The sequence below is a fragment of the Ambystoma mexicanum genome, chromosome 3p, assembly GCF_040938575.1.
Source record: "Ambystoma mexicanum isolate Mex_15411 chromosome 3p, UKY_AmexF1_1, whole genome shotgun sequence".
Lineage (NCBI taxonomy): Eukaryota > Metazoa > Chordata > Amphibia > Caudata > Ambystomatidae > Ambystoma > Ambystoma mexicanum.
The window spans coordinates 598471510-598492533 of record NC_090925.1 but is presented as its reverse complement, the minus strand read 5'-3'; the positions used below and the strand labels follow the sequence as shown (position 1 = coordinate 598492533).

General features: G+C 49.9%; 1 protein-coding gene across 5 annotated transcripts in view; it reads right to left on the bottom strand.

The window, feature by feature from the left end:
- STK4 (serine/threonine kinase 4) overlaps nt 1–21024 on the bottom strand; it is a 1472593-nt gene that overhangs the window by 816713 nt on the left and 634856 nt on the right. For all 5 annotated transcript variants that reach the window (XM_069651354.1, XM_069651352.1, XM_069651353.1 and 2 more), the window contains one exon: nt 19823–19990. In XM_069651354.1, coding sequence (XP_069507455.1) covers nt 19823–19990 — 168 coding nt within the window. The remainder of the gene's footprint in view (nt 1–19822; nt 19991–21024) is intronic.

Here is a 21024-nt window from a genome sequence, read left to right as displayed (position 1 = left end):
AACCAAAAACAAACAAAAATGAACATTTGAAAAGGGAATTTTGTGTGGGATTGGGGGGCCACTACCCACCAGGGAGAGATTTTACAGAAATGGGGGGTGGCCCTCTCCCCCTGTCCCCAAGGGGAAATGGGGGCACCCCTTGTAGCCCTCCCTGGGGGCAGATATCTGTTCCTAGGAAGGGGCATCTGACCCCAGGGAGGGCTGCATGAGATGCCCCCCCGCATTTGGTGTGGGGGGGTAGAGGGTCACCCCCCCATTACATTAGAAAATTACCTGGCGATTTAGGGTGCCCCTCAGCCCGCCCTAAAATGTAGTGTACCATTTTCCATTTCTTTCTTTGTTTACAAAACTTGCCTTGGCGCAGAGAGGCACATTGATGTGCCAATCTGGCCCCGGGGTGCCCAAACCTTACTGCCCCACCCACTGGGGGGCCTGTCCCACCATTTTTGGGTGCCCTCTCGCCCCCCACTTCAAATGGAGGGGGGTGTACCTCATGCAGCCGTTTGTAGGAGGCCCAGGGAGGCCTGCATGAGGTGCCCCCGCCACCCATTTGGGGTGGGGAGGGAGAGGGCCCCCAAAAATGGTGGGACAGGCCCCCCAGTGGGTGGGGCAGTAAGTTTTGGGCACCCCGGGGCCAGATTGCCACATCAATGTGCCTCTCTGCGCCAAGGGGAGCTGGGTTACCAAAGGAAAAAAGTGAAAATGGTGGAACGCTTTTTAGGGGTGGCGGTGGGGCACCCCAAAGGGTCGGGGAATTTTCTAATGGGATGGGGCATTGACCCCCCCTCACCCCGCAATGGAGTGGGTACCATGTCATGCAGCCCTCCCTGGGACCAGATATCTGCTCCTAGGAACGGACGCCTGAGCCCAGGGAGGAGTGCAGGACACCCCCCCTCCTTATCTGCCCCTGGGGAGGGCTACATGAGATGGACCGCCCCTCCAATTGAGGTGGGGGTGGAGAGGTGCACCCCCTTCATGTTAGAAAATTCCACAGCGGTGGGGGCGCTGTTGAGCAGCCAACAAGATGGCCGCCTAGCCACAGAGCTCCGAGACCCACAGTTTTGCATCGGTGGACAACGGCGGAATCCGCACATCTCCTACCCAGATAATCGCTCCAAACACTTCCCCTGGCCGCGGGGCACACACTGTGGAGAATCTGTGGCCTGGGACTCGGCCGCTGCCGTGATACGGCCGACTGCGCCGGCCTACCCTGTGCGGCTATTGGGCCCGCCCCTGATACCTCGAAGAGCGAAGCGATGTGGCGTTTGTATGCGCCGCCGCCAGGCCGAGGTCTGCTGAGAGCCTCCTGGCGTGCCGCTGCAGCGGGCGGAGAATGCGCTGCCACACTGGGACAGCGTCGGGTGCCTCTATGGTCTGCCGCCGCGAGGACCGCCGACCACGGGCAGAGGAGGTGAGTGCCTTGGGGATGGACTAACGCGCCGCTAGACATCCGCTGCCTCGCCGGAGCTCCTGCGGGCCCGGCTTCATCGCTGAGGCAGCTGCGGCTCGCTCCCGTCTCCCCCCTCTGCCTTATCATCACCTGTTGTTTCCCCTCTGGCCGCGGCGGTGGCCGGTGGCGCCCCGCGCCTGCACCCGGATCTTCCGCGGTGCTGGCCGCGGCCCTCCACTGCCTTGGAGGCGATTGCCGTTCACTGAGCCTGCTAGCCACAGCGTTGGTTACTCCTGAGCCCTAACGCCGTCGGGACGGCGATGACCGCTACTACAGGAAGTCTCCCCCAGCCCTTCCTCACTCGCGAGCTGGGAGCTCCACTTCACAATCCAGGAGAGACGCAGCAGACACTTGCGGGCTGCTCTGTGCGGCTCCTCCTCAAGCCGTGAAACCCCTCAATCCACCTGTGGGTCATATGCAGCCAGGGGGCTGAAATAACACTGTAAATCAAGGGGGGAGAGGGCACCCTTCACTATTAGTGCCTACAACTGGTAGCAAAAGCGACACTACGCACAGGAGGGCCCCACACTCACCTCATTCATTGCTCTTACCCAAGTGTGCCTCAACACCACCGAACACAGTCCTGGCTGCTCTGGAGCCCGTCAAAGTCAAACCTCTCTCCAGCTATCTCTGCCGACTATACCTGTGGCGATCACGGTGTTCCTGCTAACCCCACTGTCATCCTGCCACCCTCTGGCCTACTCCGCTCAACTGCGCACACGCCACTACTGGCCACCCCTGCGCTGGCCTTTGTCTGAGGGTTGGGGCAATACCCGCATTACTAGGCGCTCAATCTACACGCCAAAACTACTGGTCAGCTGCCACCCCCACTACTGCACTCCTGCACTGAGTTTACTACCAATCTACCCATCTGAGACAGCAATGTCGAACAGAGCACGTGGAGCAAACAAGGTAGGCGCCATGGACAAATTCACCAAGGCAGCGCCCAGGTCAGACCAGGCGTCCTCCTCCATGAGGCAAGAAGACGGCGATGCCCTGCCGGATCCACCTCAGCCTGACTTAAGTGTAATGATGGAGTCTATGGCCAAAAACTTTGCAGCCTTCCATGAAAAACTAGACAACATCAACGCTAACGTAGCCTCCCTAAGAGCCAAACTGGACCAACATGGTGCAAAAATCACGGAGGCAGAGCAAAGAATAGGAACCAACGAGGATAATGTTCACACCTTACAGGGCACCGTCGCAGAGCTCGTCCGAGATATGAAACAGGTCAAAGCCAAGTGTGATGACCTCGAATCGAGGTCGCGAAGAAACAATATACACATAGTGGGGGTTCCCGAAACCGCTCTAAAAGGTCGCATGGAACTAGCGGTCGAACAACTCCTTAAAAACCTATTTGGCAACCCAAAGCTATCACCTTTCTTCAACGTGAAAAGAGCACATCGCTCCCTGGCACCCCGACCCAAACCTGGCGACTTTCCCAGACCTATAATTGCAAAACTACTAAGCTACAAAGACAGAGACCACATACTCCGCCTGGCCAGAGAGAAAGGGGAACTTAGGCTAGACTCACAACCAATTAGAATTTTCCCTGACTTTTCTGTGGGAGTGCAGATGGAGCGTCGTCAATTTGGTGGAGTCAAAAAGATGCTGAGAGAGAGGAAAATACAGTATGCGATGCTCTTCCCGGTTCGCCTAAAATGTACCCATCGTAACAAGATATACCTTTTTGCTGTCCCAGACGAAGCAGTTACATTTATTGAGGCGCAAATCTCGTTAGCTGACCAAATAGAGGAACCTATGAATGATGATTGAAACCCAGGTCTTCATGACCTTGCTATGCACTTTGTTAGTTATGCCTCTTCCAACTGGTCTTGAACCTTGTCACCTCGACCTACCAGTTAGACACCAGACCACTCCAACAATGGCTTGGTTCTCATGACCTAAGTACATACTTGCCTTCCTTGTAACCCTATGTTTCATCAGCCGTGTAAAATATTTATGATGTACCATCATGACATGTGTTAACAAATGTGGGTCGTTGGCAGCGGATGCCCCCACTGCAGCTGCAATGCCTTCTGAGGCGAAGTGTTTAAGGTTGCGCCCCTTTTGGGCTGTTGGTCAAGCGTTGCCAAACTGGGAATGGCACGCGGTTGGTTGTATTGGGGGTGGGTGTTATCACACTGCTGATTTCTTCAAGGCGGTGAGGGTGGGGGGCGGAAAAGTTGTGGGAAGTTGTAAGAAAACCGGCAAGAAATTAAGGACTAGGTTTGAAACGAGGCGCAATAACGCCACAGTTGCACATCTCTTGGTGAACAGACACAGACCCTTAAGCTCTTACAGCTGGGATGCCCCATAAATTGTCAGCATGGCTATTAAAATGATGACATTGAATATCCGGGGATTGACGAATTTTACAAAGTCCCGTAGGATCACAGCATATGCACAAAGACATGGGATTAAGGTACTCCTGTTGCAGGAGACACACGCTCAGAAACTCCTATCATCCAATCTCGCACTGTCCTGGGGCCCCAATAGATTTTATACCCAATTCTCCACTCAATCGAGAGGAGTCCTAACACTCATTCACAAATCAGTGAAATTTAAACTCCATGCATCCCACATTGACACAGAGGGCAGGTATGGGATCCTTCATTGCACCCTAGTTAACGGCAAATGCCTACTCGTGAACTCTTATGGCCCTAAGACCGATTCCCCCAAATTTATAGATGCTATGGCTGCCATCATCATAAAATATGTGGAAGTTCCCATTATATGGGGTGGTGATATGAATCTTATCCTCGATAACGACATGGACAGGACAACCTCGACCCGTAGGGGCGTGTCCCGAGCCGCCAAATGGCTCCTTACACATATGAATTCCTTGAACTTACATGATGTGTGGAGAACGCTTCATCCCCAGGACAGAGATTACACCTTCTATTCCACAGTGCACGATAGCTCTTCGCGAATAGACATGTTCTTGTTGTCGGGGTGCCAAGTGGGTAGGGTGTCAGATGTTAAGATACTCCCCTGCACGATCTCAGATCACTCCACCGTGCTGCTGCAGATCCAACTGGGTGACACTCTGCCCGCCCGATCAGCCTGGCGCTTTAAGTCGGAGGCCTTGTCTGACATCATCTTCAAAGCTGAGATATTATCGGACATAAATACCTTTTTCGAAAATAATAATACGCAAGACACACCTGAGGGGACCCGCTGGGAAGCATTTAAAGTTTACATCAGAGGGATGTGTATCTCCAGGGAGGCCGGGGTTCTTAAAGCCATAAGGCAAGCCCTACACTGCTCCGATACGAAACTCAAAATTCTTGAACAACAACATGCTTCCGCCCCATCCCCAGCCACCCTTGCTAAAATTAGAACAGAACTAGAAATGTTTGAATCCCACACCCTGAGCGAGGTGCGCTATTTTGCTCACCCAGTGGCCGCCCGACGGTACTGTGAGGGTGACAGACCGGGCAGAACCTTGGCTAAACTGGTACGTGTGGAGGGTGGCAGATCCCGAATAGATAGTATTCTAGACGAACAGGGAAAACGACATTGGTCCGACCAGGCCATAATGGACATCTTCACTGGCTTCTACGCCAGGCTCTATGGCCCCCAACCAGAACATAACGCTCAAGATCTAGACGACATGCTGGAACGCATCCCCATGACCCTTATCTCCCAGAGTACCAGGGAACAACTCGATATCCCGTTCAGCCTGGAGGAGATAGTCCAGGTGATCTCTGACCTTCCAAGGAATAAGGCTCCTGGTCCCGATGGGCTCACATCTGAGTTCTACGTGAACACGTCGCCATCCTAGCTCCCATGTTGCACCGGGTCTGGACCGAATCCCTTCGATTCACCTCTCTCCCCCCCTCCTTAAGGGAAGCCCTAATCACCGTTCTCCCCAAACCAGGGAAACACCCAGATGAATGTGGATCCTACAGACCCCTATCACTTATCAACACGGACATGAACATTTTTACCAAAATAATTGCGAATAGGTTTCTCCCATTTATGCCCCATCTGGTCCATGCAGACCAAAGCGGATTTGTTCCTGGCCGCTCCACTGCTCTTAACATCCGCCGATTATTCAATATAATGTCCAGGATTGACCCAAAGGCGGACGCAGTGGCGGTCACACTAGACGCCCAGAAGGCATTTGACATGGTTTCCTGGAAATACCTTTGGGCTGTATTGGAAAAAATGGGAATAATTCCGAACATGCTTTCCTATATAAAATTGTTATACACTAACCCAAGGGCCAAGGTGCTTGTGAACTCCATCGTCTCCTCCCCCTTTTTGTTACACAGAGGCACCGGTCAGGGATGTCCGTTCTCCCCCATCCTCTTTGCGCTTGCCATCGAACCCATGGCAGATCACGTTAGGGACAGACATACTTGCAAGGGTATTCGCCTACAGGGCACGCCAGAAATGATCTCATTACATGCCGATGATGTGCTCCAATATCAGGGACCCCTCCACACATCTTGACCCGTTTATCTGTGACATAACTAAAATAGGAACGTACTCTGGCTTTACCATCAATTATTCTAAGTCTGAGATATTCCCCCTCACTGTGGTAACCCAGCAGCCAACATGTGAATTTCCCCTGCGATGGTCCCCAGAAGGCATCAAGTACTAGCGGTACAAGTCTCACTTACCAAAGTCTCCTTACTGGCTGATAACTATGAGGCAACGGCACAGCTCATTGAATCTAAGCTGCTCAAATGGCGCAACCTCCCTCTGTCTCTGGCGGGCAGATTGTCACTAGTTAAAATGATTGCGGTCCCTAAGCTCCTTTAAATCTTTGCTAATGTTCCAATCTGCCCCGGGAAACAATATTTCAAGAGACTCCATGCTATATGTGCCCAGTTCCTCTGGCACTCTGGGGCAGTATGCAAAAAGTGGCTACACATGACCCCTCCCTATGATAAAGGGGGTTTCTCAGCCCCAGATCTAACCCTGTACTGGGTTGCGGCACAGGCCCATCACGCCACACATTGGTATGCACACCTGAACCCACCTCCACACGTCAAATTGGAGGAACTGGCGGGGGACGGGACTAACATTATGACCCTGTTACTACACCGTACGTTCCAGACTGAAGCACCTGCAGACCCCGTTGCCACTACGATTAGAGCATGGAATATGATTTTGAACCCAGCACAAGGGCATTGCACATATTATAAATGGCTACCCTTATGCCAATTCCCAGGTCTCACCCCACGCACGATCATCATTTCATCCAACATTGGGAAGCCCTGGGATACTGAGCACTTGCAGACCTGTACCTGTTTGGGGGGTAAATTCATCACCCCCCAAACAAAACATGGAGACCCGGGCACTCTAACTCAGCACTTGAGCTACTACAAAACTTTAGGCTAAGAGCGGCAGTCCGGGCGATATGGCCGTCGTACCCAAACGAACCCCCAGACTCACCCGAACTCCAATACATAGCAAACTCCACAGGCTGTAGGGGTATAGTGTCCTCTCTGTATAAAATACAGCTAACGAAGCGAGAGAACACGTCCCTCAAACCACGGGAAGCCTGGGCCACAGAGATGGAAATAGAAATCACTGATGACATGTGGTTCAACATGTGTGCGCACACGCGCAGAGTCTCCCTTAGTGCTAGATTCCGCTTCATTCAATATAAACTACTGAATAGACTTTATTACACACCGCTCAGAGTGGCGAACTTCACACGCTCCCCTACCTACAGGTGCCAGAAATGCAACTCTGAAGAGGCAGGTCATATGCACATGTTTTGGTCCTGTGCTGCGCTGAGGGCGTTCTGGCTGGAAGTGACGAGTGCGCTCACAGAGATAATTGGGTCCCCAGTGGACCCCAACCCGCTGGCCCTTCTGTTTGGGATATGGTCTGGAGAAAATGCTAAAAAAATGTCCAAATTCTTAAATATATGTGCTATTGTTGCTAAAAGATGCATTTTGCAAGGTTGGAAACGCCACTCTCCCCCCACCTTTGAAATGTGGTTGAAGGCCCTCCCCTGGGTGCAGACATGTGAGGAGGAGTATATCGGATCCTTGCCCACGCCATCTCGTCCAAAAAATATGTGGACGGAATTCTGCACTTACCTGAACAATAATGAGGTTGAATGGGGCCCCGCTCCACCGCCGGATCAGCCGAACACATTGCCATAAACACTAGACACCTTGCCTCCTTTAAGTTCTGGATACCCCCCCCCTTCTGGAACCATCTCAAAATGCATGATGTAATTCCCAACTGTGCTATTGTGATTTCTATGTATCTCTGTGCAAAATGTACTATACCTGTCTTAACTTTCTGCCAATAAACAAAAGGTTAAAAAATAAATAAATAAAAAAAAAAAAACTAAATTCCGCAGCGGTGTAGGGGGCCCCTCCGCCCCCTGCTAAAGGCAGCCTGCCATTTTGAATTGTGTTCTTTGTTTACTATACCTGCCTTGGCACAGAGGGGCACATTGGTGTGCCAATCTGGCGCCGGGGTGCCAAACCTTACTGCACCACCCATTGGGGGGCCTTTCCCACCATTTTTGGGGGCCCTCTCCCCCCCACTTCAAATGGAGGGGGGGTGTACCTCATGCAGTCGTTTGTAGGAGGCCAGGGAGGCCTGCATGAGGTACCCACGCCACCCATTTGGGGTGAGGGGGGAGAGGGCCCCCAAAAATGGTAGAACAGGCCCCCCAGTGGGTGGGGCAGTAAGGCTTGGGCTCCCCGGTGCCAGATTGGCACACCAATGTGCCCCTCTGCGCCAAGGCAGGTATAGTGAACAAAGCAGGCTGCCCTTTAGCGGGGACAGAGAGGCCCCCTACACTGCTGTGGAATGTTCTAACGTGAAGGGGGGTGCACCTCTCCACCCCCACCCCAATTGGAGGGGCGGCCCATCTCATGTAGCCCTCCCAGGGGCAGATAAGGGGGGGCTGTCCTGCACTCCTCCCTGGGCTCAGGCGTCCGTTCCTATGAGCAGATATCTGGTCCCAGGGAGGGCTGCATGACATGGCACCCAATCCATTGTGGGTGGAGGGGAGGGGATCAACGCCCCATCCCATTAGAAAAATACCTGACACTTTGGGGTGCCCCACCGACCCCCCCTAAAAAGCATTCCACCATTTTCACTTTTTTCCTTTGGTAACCCAACTCCCCTTGGTGCAGAGAGGCACATTGATGTGCCAATCTGGCCTCGGGGTGCCCAAACCTTACTGGCCCACCCACTGCGGGGCCTGTCCCACCATTTTCAGGGGCCCTCTCCCCCCTCACCCCAAATGGGTGGGGGGGCACCTCATGCAGGCCTCCCTGGGCCTCCTACAAACAGATGCAGTTCAAGCTTCTCCCTTGTTATGTAAGTATGAAATGTTGGTTATTGCAACATTGTATAGTGAGTGGAGGGCAAACTGCTATTGGGATGGGTGGGAACTGGGCCTGTAGGGTTGGTGTTGTCAAGGGAAGTGGGTGCTCTGGGGAGGTATTGTGGTGGCCAGGAACACACTTGCCGGGGTAGCGCACAAAATGCACCCCCCAGTCCAGCTGAACAGTGCTTTTTCCCTGGGAGGGAACTTTGCCACTTAGCCATCTGTGCAATGTTTTTTGTGTGCTGGGGGTTGCCATATCCCCATTGGTCTTATTCCTATTTCCTATCATTGTGCAGTCCAGCCTTCCGTGGTGGTAGATGACTGAGAAGTGTCATGTATGTGGTGGAAGGAGCTGAAAAATGTACAGATATCTGCCAGACAGTTTGGATGTGTTATTGGTAGACAAAGCACTGAATGTAATTCTTTTATGTTTCCTTTGCGGTTGCGGCTACTGAAAAGCTTGTGCTGACTTATGTATGTACTACATATATTACTTGGTAATGTGTGGGTGGAGGGTTACTGTGGTGGGAGAAACTGTGGCTGCAGTGTCTGTGGTATGGGTGGGAAAGGGTGGTGGGGAGGTTCGGGGGGCAGTGATGGACTGCCTTGCATTGAGGAAGGTGGCTGCTTTGCAGAAGGAAAAATTGGCCAACATAAGTAGCAGCAACTTTTCAAAAATGTTGCCTGTAGTAATGCAGATGGTAATTTTTTTCTGAGCATCCTATGCACAGTTGATACAGAGATCATTACTTTTACTGCAACGATCCCCATTTCTGTGGTCCAATTCCAGCAGTGGTCCCAGTGAGCCCTGCAAGGGCCCGCATCCTTTTGCAGGGGGAAAAGCTGTAACGCAGGGTAGCTAGAGGGGCAGGACGGGGGGGTGATGTCATTGGCCTTGGGCGTCCATCTCCCAGATGCATATTGTGTCCCCCAAATTCAGCAGTGGGTGCAGGGTGCCCCGGCAGGGTCCCCATCCCTTCCTGGAGGGGAAAGCTGCAGTGCTGACCAGGCAGAGATGTAGGGTGGTGGTGGTTGATGTGTGTGACCTTGGCTGCCTCTCTGCCTTGGTAGTCGAGTGGCCCGAAGTTCACCAGTGGTCCAGGAGCTGCGCCCCAAGTTCTCACAATCAAAGTGTCCAAAGTTGCATCCTTTTGTGATGAATCGCGCACATTCTGTCAGGGTACCTATATTCAGAGAGGGTACAAAGCACCCTTGGTGCACAGTTCATATCCTCTGTCAGACTAGTCACCCTGCCAAAGTGTAACAGTGTTTCCTTTGCAGTTGCAGCTACTGAAAAGCTTTTGCTGACTTATGTAAGTACAACATATATTACTTGCTAATGTGGGGGTGGGGGTTATTGGGGTGGAAGGAATTGCGGCTGCATTGTCAGTGATTTGGGTGGGAAAGGGTGGGGGGGGAGGTTTGCGGGCCAGTGATGGCTGTGGCTTGCCTTGAGGAAGGTGGCTGCTTTGCAGAAGGAAAGGTTTGGCCGACATAAGTAGCAGCACATTTTCAATTTGTTTTCCAGTAGTTATGCAGATGGTAATTTTTTCTTAGCATGCTATGCACACTTGGTACAGAGCTCATTTATTTTACTGCAATGTTCACCATTTCTGTGGTCCAATTCCAGAAGTGGGCCCAGTGTGCTCCGCCAGGGTGCCCATCCTTTTGCAGGGGGGAAAGCTGTAACGAAGGGTAGGTAGAGGGCAGAACGTTGGGGGTTGAGGGGATCTCATTGGCCTTGGGCGTCCGTCCCCCAGGTGGATATTTTGTCCCCCAAATTCAGCATTGGGTGCAGGGTGCCTTGGCATGGTCCCCATCCCTTCCTGGAGGGGAAAGCTGTAGTGCTGACCAGGGAGCGATGCAGGGTGGTGGTGGTTGATGAGTGTGACCTTGGCCGCCTCTCTGCCTTGGTAGTCGAGTACCCCCAAGTTCACCAGTGGTCCTGGAGCTGTGGCCGAAACACTCACACTGAAAGTGTCTGAAGTTGCATCCATTTGTGGTCATTGTGGCACATTCTGTCAGGGTACCTATATTCAGAGAGCGTACAAAGCACACTTCCTGTGGACTTCATATCCTCTGGCAGACTAGTCACCCTGCCAAAGTATAGTGGTGTAGCATGTGCAAGTCACCTTAACACAACGTTCAGTGCAGTTGGTGGCCCACAGGAGTAGAAACCTTCGCTGATTGCAATTGTGCCAGCACAACTGTGTAATTGGCACAAGGTGACATACTATCTTCTTCACCTCTTTCCCCTGAAAATAATGTGGCAATTATGTGTCGACCTACTGTTATCTCAAATGAGAGGTGCGTTCCGAGTGGGTGAAGTATGTGTCTGGGATTGTTACAAGAGCCATGTGTTGACGCAATCGTTGTGTTATTTGGTAAACTGTATGTGTAGCCATAATCATGGGGGTTTTCCTCTTTCCATTTCCTAGTGAGGATGAGGGTTTTGTGGATTTTCAGCCACTCTTATATCCAAAGGGCTGCACAACTTTTCTGAGGGCCACCTACATCTGGGTCTGGAAGGGATGGCCTTGCAGTGCATTGGTTTGGGGTCGGGAGGATGCGCCTTCACCAGCTCAGAGGAGCCATCATCGATGCCCAAGCAAAAGGAGAGCCCCCCTGACCCTATAGTGGTGCACCTGGGAGGAATGATTTTGCGTTTGTGGGACGGAAAGGGGTACGAGAGCAGCTCATGGCGGACCTTGAATGGATTGCACAGAGGTTTCCAAACACTGTGGTGGCCTGGTCCCAGATGATTCCCAGGATGGATTGGAGAACTCAAGGGAATACAAGGGCCATCAACCGCTCGGTGTGGAAACTGAATGGCGAGTTCACTAGACTGACAGAGGGCAGGCAACAACAGAATACAGACCATTCACCATGGCATTATCAAAGGTGCTGTGATGTTTCACAGAGATGGGGTGCACCTTTCCAAAACAGGCATGGAGCTGTTCATTGGAGACATATTGCATTTTGCCCAGACGCTATTTTACGGGGCGGGGGGTGTGCCCAGTAACTGATGGACATGCTGGAATATGTGAAATGTGAATAAAAATGGTAGTAAGTATGTTGGCAGAGAGACTCCCACTTCCTAGCAATTGTCTGCGTTCATGGCATGTCAATGCATTCAGTATGTCTGTGCTGCTTATTTCTTAGCTACCCATCACCACTTGCATCAGCCTTACAGACACCCCTATGTGAATGAGCAGGTGTTTTTGTCAAAAGTGTACCAGCAGTTGCCTGGAAGGGCCTCCCGTGTACTTTTGTTATCTTCCCTGTCTGCGTCTTCATTGCCTATGGCTTTTCAACTCAACCAATCACTAATACGTTGCATGGTTGCTTCTCACCTTGACTTCCCATCCACCAGCATCCCATGGAGTAGGGCATGGTGCAAAGCATGTTCACTGTTTCTGAATAGGTAGTGTGGCTGAAATACTCGTCCCCACGCTTGTATTTGTGTAAAGTTTAGCGGAAGAGGACATCGTCTTTAGCATTTTTGTTGTCTTTCTTTTAGGTGCAGGTGTGTTGTAGCTGTCTACCCACTTGTAGGAAAGCAGTCAGCTGGTCCTTAGCATTTCACGTGAGTGTTTGCAAAGTATTACTCTGTTTATTGTAGCGTGCAGGGAGTATGTCATATTGAAGAGGGCTGCTACGGTTTGTGAGCAAAGTCTGGACATTTTGGTGTACTTGTGTGGAGTAGGTTTGTGGCACGCGATACCACTTACTCTGCTACATTCCATACTTTGAGAAGCACATATACTTATTGTTTCAGTCTTCATCTGGTCGTTGGGCAGTGAAGGGTTCCATAGCGAAGGTACTCATGGCTTCTCGGCGATCAATGTCTGGTGCGGAGGCATTAGCTGCAGTGATGGAGTCTGGCTCAGAGCAAGACACAGAGGTGGACATGCAATCTGAAACAGATAGTGCTTCTGAGGGGCAGGAGGGAAGTGATTGGAGAAGTGAGTTGGCCATTGACGAAAGTCCCTCCTCTGACTCATCATCGTCATCATCTGATGACGAAGAGGAAGGAAGAGTGCATCCACCTTTTCGCACACTTCCCACACGGAGGCGACCTGTAAGGGGGAGGGGACGTGCAAGACGGCCACGCAATGTGGCAGTTCCTGACATGGCTGAAGAGTCACTCTGGGTGCCTCCAGCAATGGCTCAGCCTGTAGTGCCCCTTTCACTGGTATATCAGGGTGCACAGTGAATACAGATGGGTTTCAGCCTATTGATTTTTTCAACCTTTTTGTTGATGATGGGTTCATTGCAGATGTGGTTCAGCAAACCAATTTATACGCTGCACAGTTCATGAGGTCAAGGGGTCCCACTCTGAAACCCCACTCCATAGCACAAGTATGGGTTCACACAACAGATGTTGAAATGAGACAGTTTTGGGGTCTCATTCTGCTCATGGGAATTGGACACAAGCCGTCTGTCGCGATATACTGGTCTACTGTAGCACCACTTTAGTGCCTGTTTTTTGCAGCTACAATGAGCAGAAATCGCTTTCAAGCACTGCACCGTATGTTGCACTTCAATGACAACTCGGCAGCATTACCCAGAACGGACCCAAACTTTGATAGGCTCTTCAAACTGAAGCCATTTCTGGACCACTTCACTCACCGATTTGCAGAAGTGTATGTTCCTATCCAAAACATATCCATTGATGAATCGTTGGTGTTGTTCAAAGGTCGCCTAGTGTTCAGGCAATACATTCCTAGCAAGAGATCATGATATGGGATTAAAATGTACATGTTGTGTGAAAGTACAGCTTGGAATGTCTGCAGCATGAGAGTCTACACCGGTAAAGACTCTACCCTAAACCCTCCGGGCTGCCCAGCCCATTTAGGGACAAGTGAGAAGATAGTTTGGTATCTTCTCACACCATGGCTCCACAAGGGACACCATTTGTATGTAGACAATTTCTACACAGGAATTCCACTGTTCAAGGAAGTGTTCAATGTGGGCACACTGGCATGCGGTACAATCCGCAGTAACCGCAAAGGCTTCCCCAGACAACTTGTGTGTAAGAAGTTGGCCAAGGGACAATGTATGGCATTGCGGTGAGATTAATTGTTGGCAGTGAAATTCTGTGACAAAAGGGATGTGTACATGCTAAGTACTATTCATGATGAAAGTACTTCAGCTGTCCCTCTGCGCAGGCAGACTCAGCAAGTGTGGAAGCCCAACTCCATTCTGGAGTACAACAAGTACATGGGTGAAGTAGACAAAAATGACCAAGTGCTTGAGTCATACCACGCTGAACGCAAGTCGTGTTTCTGGTACAAAAAGTTAGCCACACACATTGTGCATATGGCAACGTACAATGCTTATGTGGTGTACCGTGCTGCTACTCCACAAAACAACCTCTCCTTTTGGACATTGAATTAGCAATTGTTCAATCTCTGGCTAATGTTCATGTACAAATTCCCTCCTTTCCAGAGGTCGAAGATGTGGCCAGGTTGCAAGAGCGACACTTGGTGATTATGTTCCTCCCACTGCCACGAAGGCACAACCTTACCGAAAATGTAAGGTGTGTACAAAACAAGGAAAGAGGAAGGATACTCGGGTGTACTGTCCCCAATTCCCTTCCCAGTCTGCCCTCTGCTTTCAGCCTTGTTTCCTTTTGCATCATACAAACGAAAAATATTGGGAGATAGACTGATTTCCAAAAATGCCCATCATTCCTTGAAAGGGACCCTTAGCCGCGGAAATCATGCATGTCTTATAAAGAAATGGCACTCTTGCACCCTGCCCTGGAGGTGTACCTTCAATGAAAATGCAACAGGATGTCAACTCACTTCACTTGATTTAGCGTGCCTTCACGAGCATTGCTAGTCCTGCTTCCTCCACTTGAGGCCTGCCTTGGAAAGGCAACCACAGCCGTAGCTTTCCATTGAGGCCTGCCTACGAAATATACATCAGTCTAGATCCCTCAGTTCAAGGCGTGACTTGCAAAGGAACGCTAATCAGGCTCCTTCCACTGGAGGTGTGCCTGCGAAATAGTAATAATTACGGATCCCTTTACTCGAGTTGTGCCATGCGGGTCATTCCCCTTTGGTGTGCTCTGGCAAGCAATGCTAGTCCTGCTCCCTCCACTTGAGGCCTGCCTGGGAAAGAGACATCACCCCTGTACCTTTCACTTCAGGTCTGCCTCATAAGGAAAAGGCAGTCTAGCTCCCTCTGCGCGTGGTGTGCCTTGCAAAGTAACGCAATGCATGTTCCTTCCAAAGCAGGCGCATCTTGGAAAGGAATGCCATTCCAGCTCCCTCCACTTGAGGTGTGCCTTGGAGTAGATGGGGACAGCACTCTGGTTTACTCCCCTTTGGCGTGATTTGGAAAGCAATGCTAGTCCTGCTTCCTCCACTTGAGGCCTGCCTGGGAAAGTGACATCACCCCCGGTACCTTTCACTTCAGGTCTGCCTCATAAGGAAAAGTCAGTCTAGCTCCCTCTGCGTGTGGTGTGCCTTGCAACGTAATGCAATTTAGGCTCCTTCCACTTCCGGCGCACGTTGAAAAGGAATGCCACTCCACCGCGTCTAGTTGAGGCGGGCCATGGAGAAGAAGGGTGGAGCACTCTGGGTCACTCCCCTTTGGGGTGTCTTGGTGCAATGCGCAGAGGTCTGACTTGTGCGAAGCGGCCCAGAATTTATTACCCAGAACCCCAGACAAAGTGAACATTGTGTTTTTTTCCCACCAAATATCACACTTTGTCTGGGATTGTGGCTAATAAAAACTGGGGCAATTTGCGCAAGGCAGACCTCTGTTTATTCCCACGGGTGTCTTCTTTTGGGAAATGCAAGGGGTTCCCTGTTTCCCTTGCTGGCTTCAACACCCTAGGCCCAAATTTGTAGGTTGCCCACATGAACAAAATGGGCAGTGGCGAAAGGCTTGGGGTTACCAGTGGGTTACCATTTTCCTTTTGCGCCCCTGGTAGGTGCACCCACACATGTGAAGTACCATATTCATCGGGACACGTGTGGGGACGCGGGAAGGTAGGCCATAAGTTGTTGGCGGTGTGTTTCGGTGGGTGGCCAGAGCGAAATATCTGAGAATTGTCTTAATTTCCAGCCAATTTCAGAGACATTTCCCTATGTCCACTCACCGAAACACGTCACCATCAACAGATGTCATAGTTTCTCGCGTTCCCACAGGTGTCCCGACGAAAAAAGGTACCTCAGATGTGTGGGTGCACCTACAGGGGGTGCAATAGGAAAAGGGTAACCCGCTGGTAACCCCAAGCCTTTTGCCACAGCACAATTTGTTCATGTGGGCAACCTACAGATTTGGGCCTAGGGTGTCGAAGCCAGCAAGGAACACGGGGAACCCCATGCATTTCCCAAAAGAGGACACCCGTGGGAATCCACAGAGGTCTGCCTTGCGCAATTGGCCCCAGTTTTTATTAGCCACAATCCCCGACAAAGTGTGATATTTGGGGGGGAAAAAACACAATGTTCACTTTGTCTGGGGTTCTGGGAAATAGATCCTGGGCTGCTTCGCGCAAATCATACCCCTGCGGATTCCCACGGGTGTCCTCTTTTCGGAAATGCATGGGGTTCCCAGTTTTCCTTGGTGGCTTGGACACCCGAGGCCCATAACTGTATGTTGCGCTTGTCTGGAGAAAGTGTCAAATTCAGGTGTCAAAACAGACTTGGGGTTACCTGTGTTTTAGGCTTTCCCCTTGGAGCCCAAGTAGGTGCACCCACACATGTGAGGTACCGTTTTGATCGGGACACCTGTGGGAACGCGAGACGGTAGGCCATGTGCTGTTGGCAGCGTTTCGATGGGTGAGCCGAGTGAAATGTGCGGAAAATGTGTTTTTTTCCCACATTTCAGACTTTGCGGGGGTGTCTGGGTAATAAATTCTGGGCCGATGTGCGCAAATCATACCTCTGCGGATTCCCACGGGTGTCCTCTTTTCGGAAATGCATGGGGTTCCCTGTTTTCCTTGGTGGCTTGGACACCCGAGGCCCATATCTGTATGTTGCGCTTGTCTGGAGAAGTGTAAAATTCAGGTGTGGAAACAGACTTGTGGTTACCTATGTTTTAGGCTTTCCCATTGGCGCCCAGGTAGGTGCACCCACACATGTGAGGTACCGTTTTGATCGGGACACCTGTGGGAACGCGGGACGGTAGGCCATGTGTTGTTGCCGACGTGTTTCGATGGATGAGCCGAGTGAAATGTGCGGAAAATGCATTTTTTTCCCACATTTCGGATTTTGCGGGGGTGTCTGGGTAATAAATTCTGGGCCGATGTGCGCAAATCATACCTCTGCGGATTCCCATGGATGTCCTCTTTTCGGAAATGCATGGGGTTCCCTGTTTTCCTTGGTGGCTTGGACACCCGAGGCCCATATCTGTATCTTGCGCTTGTCTGGAGAAAGTGTCAAATTCAGGTGTGGAAACAGACTTCAGGTTACCTGTGTTTTAGGCTTTCCCCTTGGCGCCGAGGTAGGTGCACCCACACATGTGAGGTACAGTTTTGATCGGGACATCTGTGGGAACGCGGGACGGTAGGCCACCTGTTGTTGCCGGCGTGTTTCGATAGATGGGCCGAGTGAAATGTGTGGAAAATGCGTTCCATTTCCCACATTTTGGACTTTGCGGGGGCATCTGGGTAATAAATTCTGGGCCGATGTGCGCAAATCATACGTCTGCGGTTTCCCACGGGTGTCCTCTTTTTGGAAATGCATGGGGTTCCCTGTTTTCCTTGGTGGCTTGGACACCCGAGGCCCATATCTGTATGTTGCGCTTGTCTGGAGAAAGTGTCAAATTCAGGTGTCGAAACAGACTTGGGGTTACCTGTGTTTTAGGCTCTCCCCTTGGCGCCCAGGTAGGTGCACCCACACATGTGAGGTACCGTTTTCATCGGGACACCTGTGGGAACGCGGGACAGTAGGCCATGTGTTGTTGGTGGCGTTTTTCGATAGGTGAGCCAAGTGAAATGTGCAGAAAATTCTTTTTTTCCCCCCACGTTTCGGACTTTGTGGGGGTGTCTGGGCAATAAATTCTGGGCCGATTTGCACAAATCATACCTCTGCAGATTCCCACGGACGTCCTCTTTTCGGAAATGCGTGGGGTTCCCTGTTTTCCTTGATGGCTTGGACACCCGAGGCCCATATCTTATGTTGCGCTTGTCTGGAGAAATTGTCAAATTCAGGTGTGAAAACTTACTTGGGGTTATCTGTGTTTTAGGCTTTCCCCTTGGCGCCCAGGTAGGTGCACCCACATATGTGAGTTACCGTTTTGATCGGGACACCGGTGGAAACGCGGGACGATAGGCCATGTGTTGTTGGCGGCGTGTTTCGATGGGTGAGCCGAGTGAAATGTGCAGAAAATGCGTTTTTTTTCCCCGCATTTCGGACTTTGCGGGGGTGTCTGGGTAATAAATTCTGGGCCGATTTGCGCAAATCATACCCCTGCGGATTCCCACGGTTGTCCTCTTATCGGAAATACATGGGGTTCCCAGTTTTACTTGGTGGCATGGACACCCGAGGCCCATATCTGTAAGTTGTGCTTATCTGGAGAAAGTGTCAAATTCAGGTGTGAAAACAGACTTGGGGCTACTTGTGTTTAAGGCTTTCCCCTTGGCGCCCAGGTAGGTGCACCCACACATGTGAGGTACCGTTTTCATCGGCACACCTGTGGGAATGCGGGAAGGTATAACATTTGTTGTGTTTGTGTGGTTTTCATAACGTTTTGACCCATTTGATGGTGCCCTTTGTCACACAACCCTTTCATTTCCAAAATGTAACCTACATTTAGTCGCTGCTTTAAGCGCCATAAACTTTTGTAACCTGTACAATTCACCAACCCTTGAATAGGTCTGCCTGTGCTCTTTCAAAAAATGTGTGCTTGCCGTTTCTCCCCACATTGGTTTTCCCGATTTACACATGCAAAGTGTGTCTGTTCAGGCCGTGAGCGTAAAACTCCTGTGTACCATGGCTCAGTGTTTGGCTTGTGGTATTGCTTGTTTTGTAAAACACTACAAAAAATGTTTGCTTTCCTAACTGCAAGAGTCGGGGGAATGTAGCAGAGCATTGCTTTTCTCAAAATTATTAGAAGCCATTGCCGTACCAAGCCAACCATGTCCAACACACCTTTTTTTCCGGTAATTTTCCCGCTTTTCCACCATTCTATGGCATTTCCCCCTACCTAGTGTTTGCCTGACCTATGCAAATCACCCCTTCCTAAACTTGGAATTCTGTCTACTTTTCAGAAATATATGCCTTTCTGTCCTCCAATTCGGCTTTCCTACCCTTTTCTTCCATTCCGTCCATGCATGTCCAATTGACAAAAATGGCCAAAATCGCCTACCTCTCACAAAATAGTTGATAACCACATGAAAATAATTTGTTTTCGTTTCCACACAACCTGTTCTTGAAAGCCATGAAATTGGTGAACTCAGCACAGCAAACCATTTGTTCGTAGCTTTTACAAGGAAAAAACCACAGGCTTCTTTGTACATCATTTTATTGGCATTTTTTTAAAAAAACCAACATTTTCGTACTTTTTACTTATTTTCGCTCACCCACCTAGAGCAACCTAGGATTACTGGGTGGCGTTACGACTGCCTACATGTGGGAAAAAAAGGAGCCAAATTTGGCCGAGATATCTCGTGTAACAAAAAAGGCACAAGGCATTGAATGGCCACATACCGAAATCACCAAAAAAGGCCCTGGCACTGGGGGGAAATACCCATGGCACTTAAAGGGTTAATTATGCAACTAAATTCAAAATGTGCCACTTAACAGAGTTTCTTCACCAGATCTTTGCACAAACATTTTAGGAGGAGCTGATGCTCAATCACAACTATTAATTTTCTTATTTAGGGGAGATGCACAACTTATTCAACCGTAACAGAGCTAGAAGGTAGGAGGTTCTTGGCTCTTACAGATATTTCCATTCATACATTACCCAAAATCACAGTTTTTAGATTCCATTATACAATAAACTTTTTTTTATTAAAGTAGCGCTTGTATACACATAATAAAACAACAAAAACAAATGCACACTGAGACATGAAGAAGATGTAATGTTCTTACCCTCATTGGATGAATGTCAGAATATGGTGGTTTGCCTTCTGCCATTTCTATTGCTGTAATTCCCAGTGACCAAATATCAGCCACACAGTTGTATCCAATTTCTTGGATTACTTCTGGAGCCATCCAGAATGGGGTACCTATGACTGTATTTCGCTTTGCCATGGTATCCTAAAAGGAAGTGTAGACAAGAAGAAGAAAGCAAGAGAAATAAGTTGTGTACTTATAGAAAGAAAAATATTTACTATGTGTATTAATCAGTAACTTAACACTGACACAAAGCATTGGAGAATTGCATGAGAAAACATATTTAGCTAGGAAATTAAAAATATAATATTGAATTGTTCTATGTAGCTAAGAAAAGTGTGAGCAAAGGAGGCACTGGAAACACAGGCCAATCTCTCTGATATGTGTTGTTTGAAAAATGGCAAACACTTAACTGTAACAGAAAATTTGCAGTGTGACTATTTTACATTCAGATGCTGTTCATATGTCCCAATATACTTTTGGGCCGAAACTGTTCATATCTCAGCTTTGGAAAATATCGGTTGACCAGGATGTGTTAGTAAACATTTGCATTTTGGACACTTTTGACATCTACAGTATGCACCCAGAATGTAAATACACCTCTATAAGGAAAAAATTGCATCCATATATAAATACACCTCCATTAGTATAATAAACTCTAAATGTAACAATTCACATCTATTTAAGAAATGGTAACTGGATTGTACTCCTGCATACAATCTCTTGAGGAGAATGGGTGGGTAACATGCGAGTAAAACAGAGACAAGCTTCAAAAATACTATTTCAGATAAGTCACATTTGTCTTTTGTTCTGTGTGAAAAACCAGAGGGTATCTCACCCGCTAGTCCCTGGCGATCTCTCTCTCTCAGGTGGCCAGGGCACGTCCATTGCCTATGGATCCAGACCGTGGGGGTCGACCGGTGCGGGAGGATCTCCTGGGTGAGGGTTCTTCGGAGAGTGGGGGTGAGACAGTCGACGGTGAGACGCGGTATTCCTCCCTTTTTAGTGCATCCAACCACTCCTATTTTGTAGGATCCGATGTCCCAACTTCCCCACCCCCCCTTTCAGCACAAACAGTAGGCAGAGGAAGAGGGTGACTGGGAGTAACAAGACAAACTCTTATACATCGTACTGGACATGTCCCGCTAATCGGGTCAGGTAAAGACAGGCACTTGACT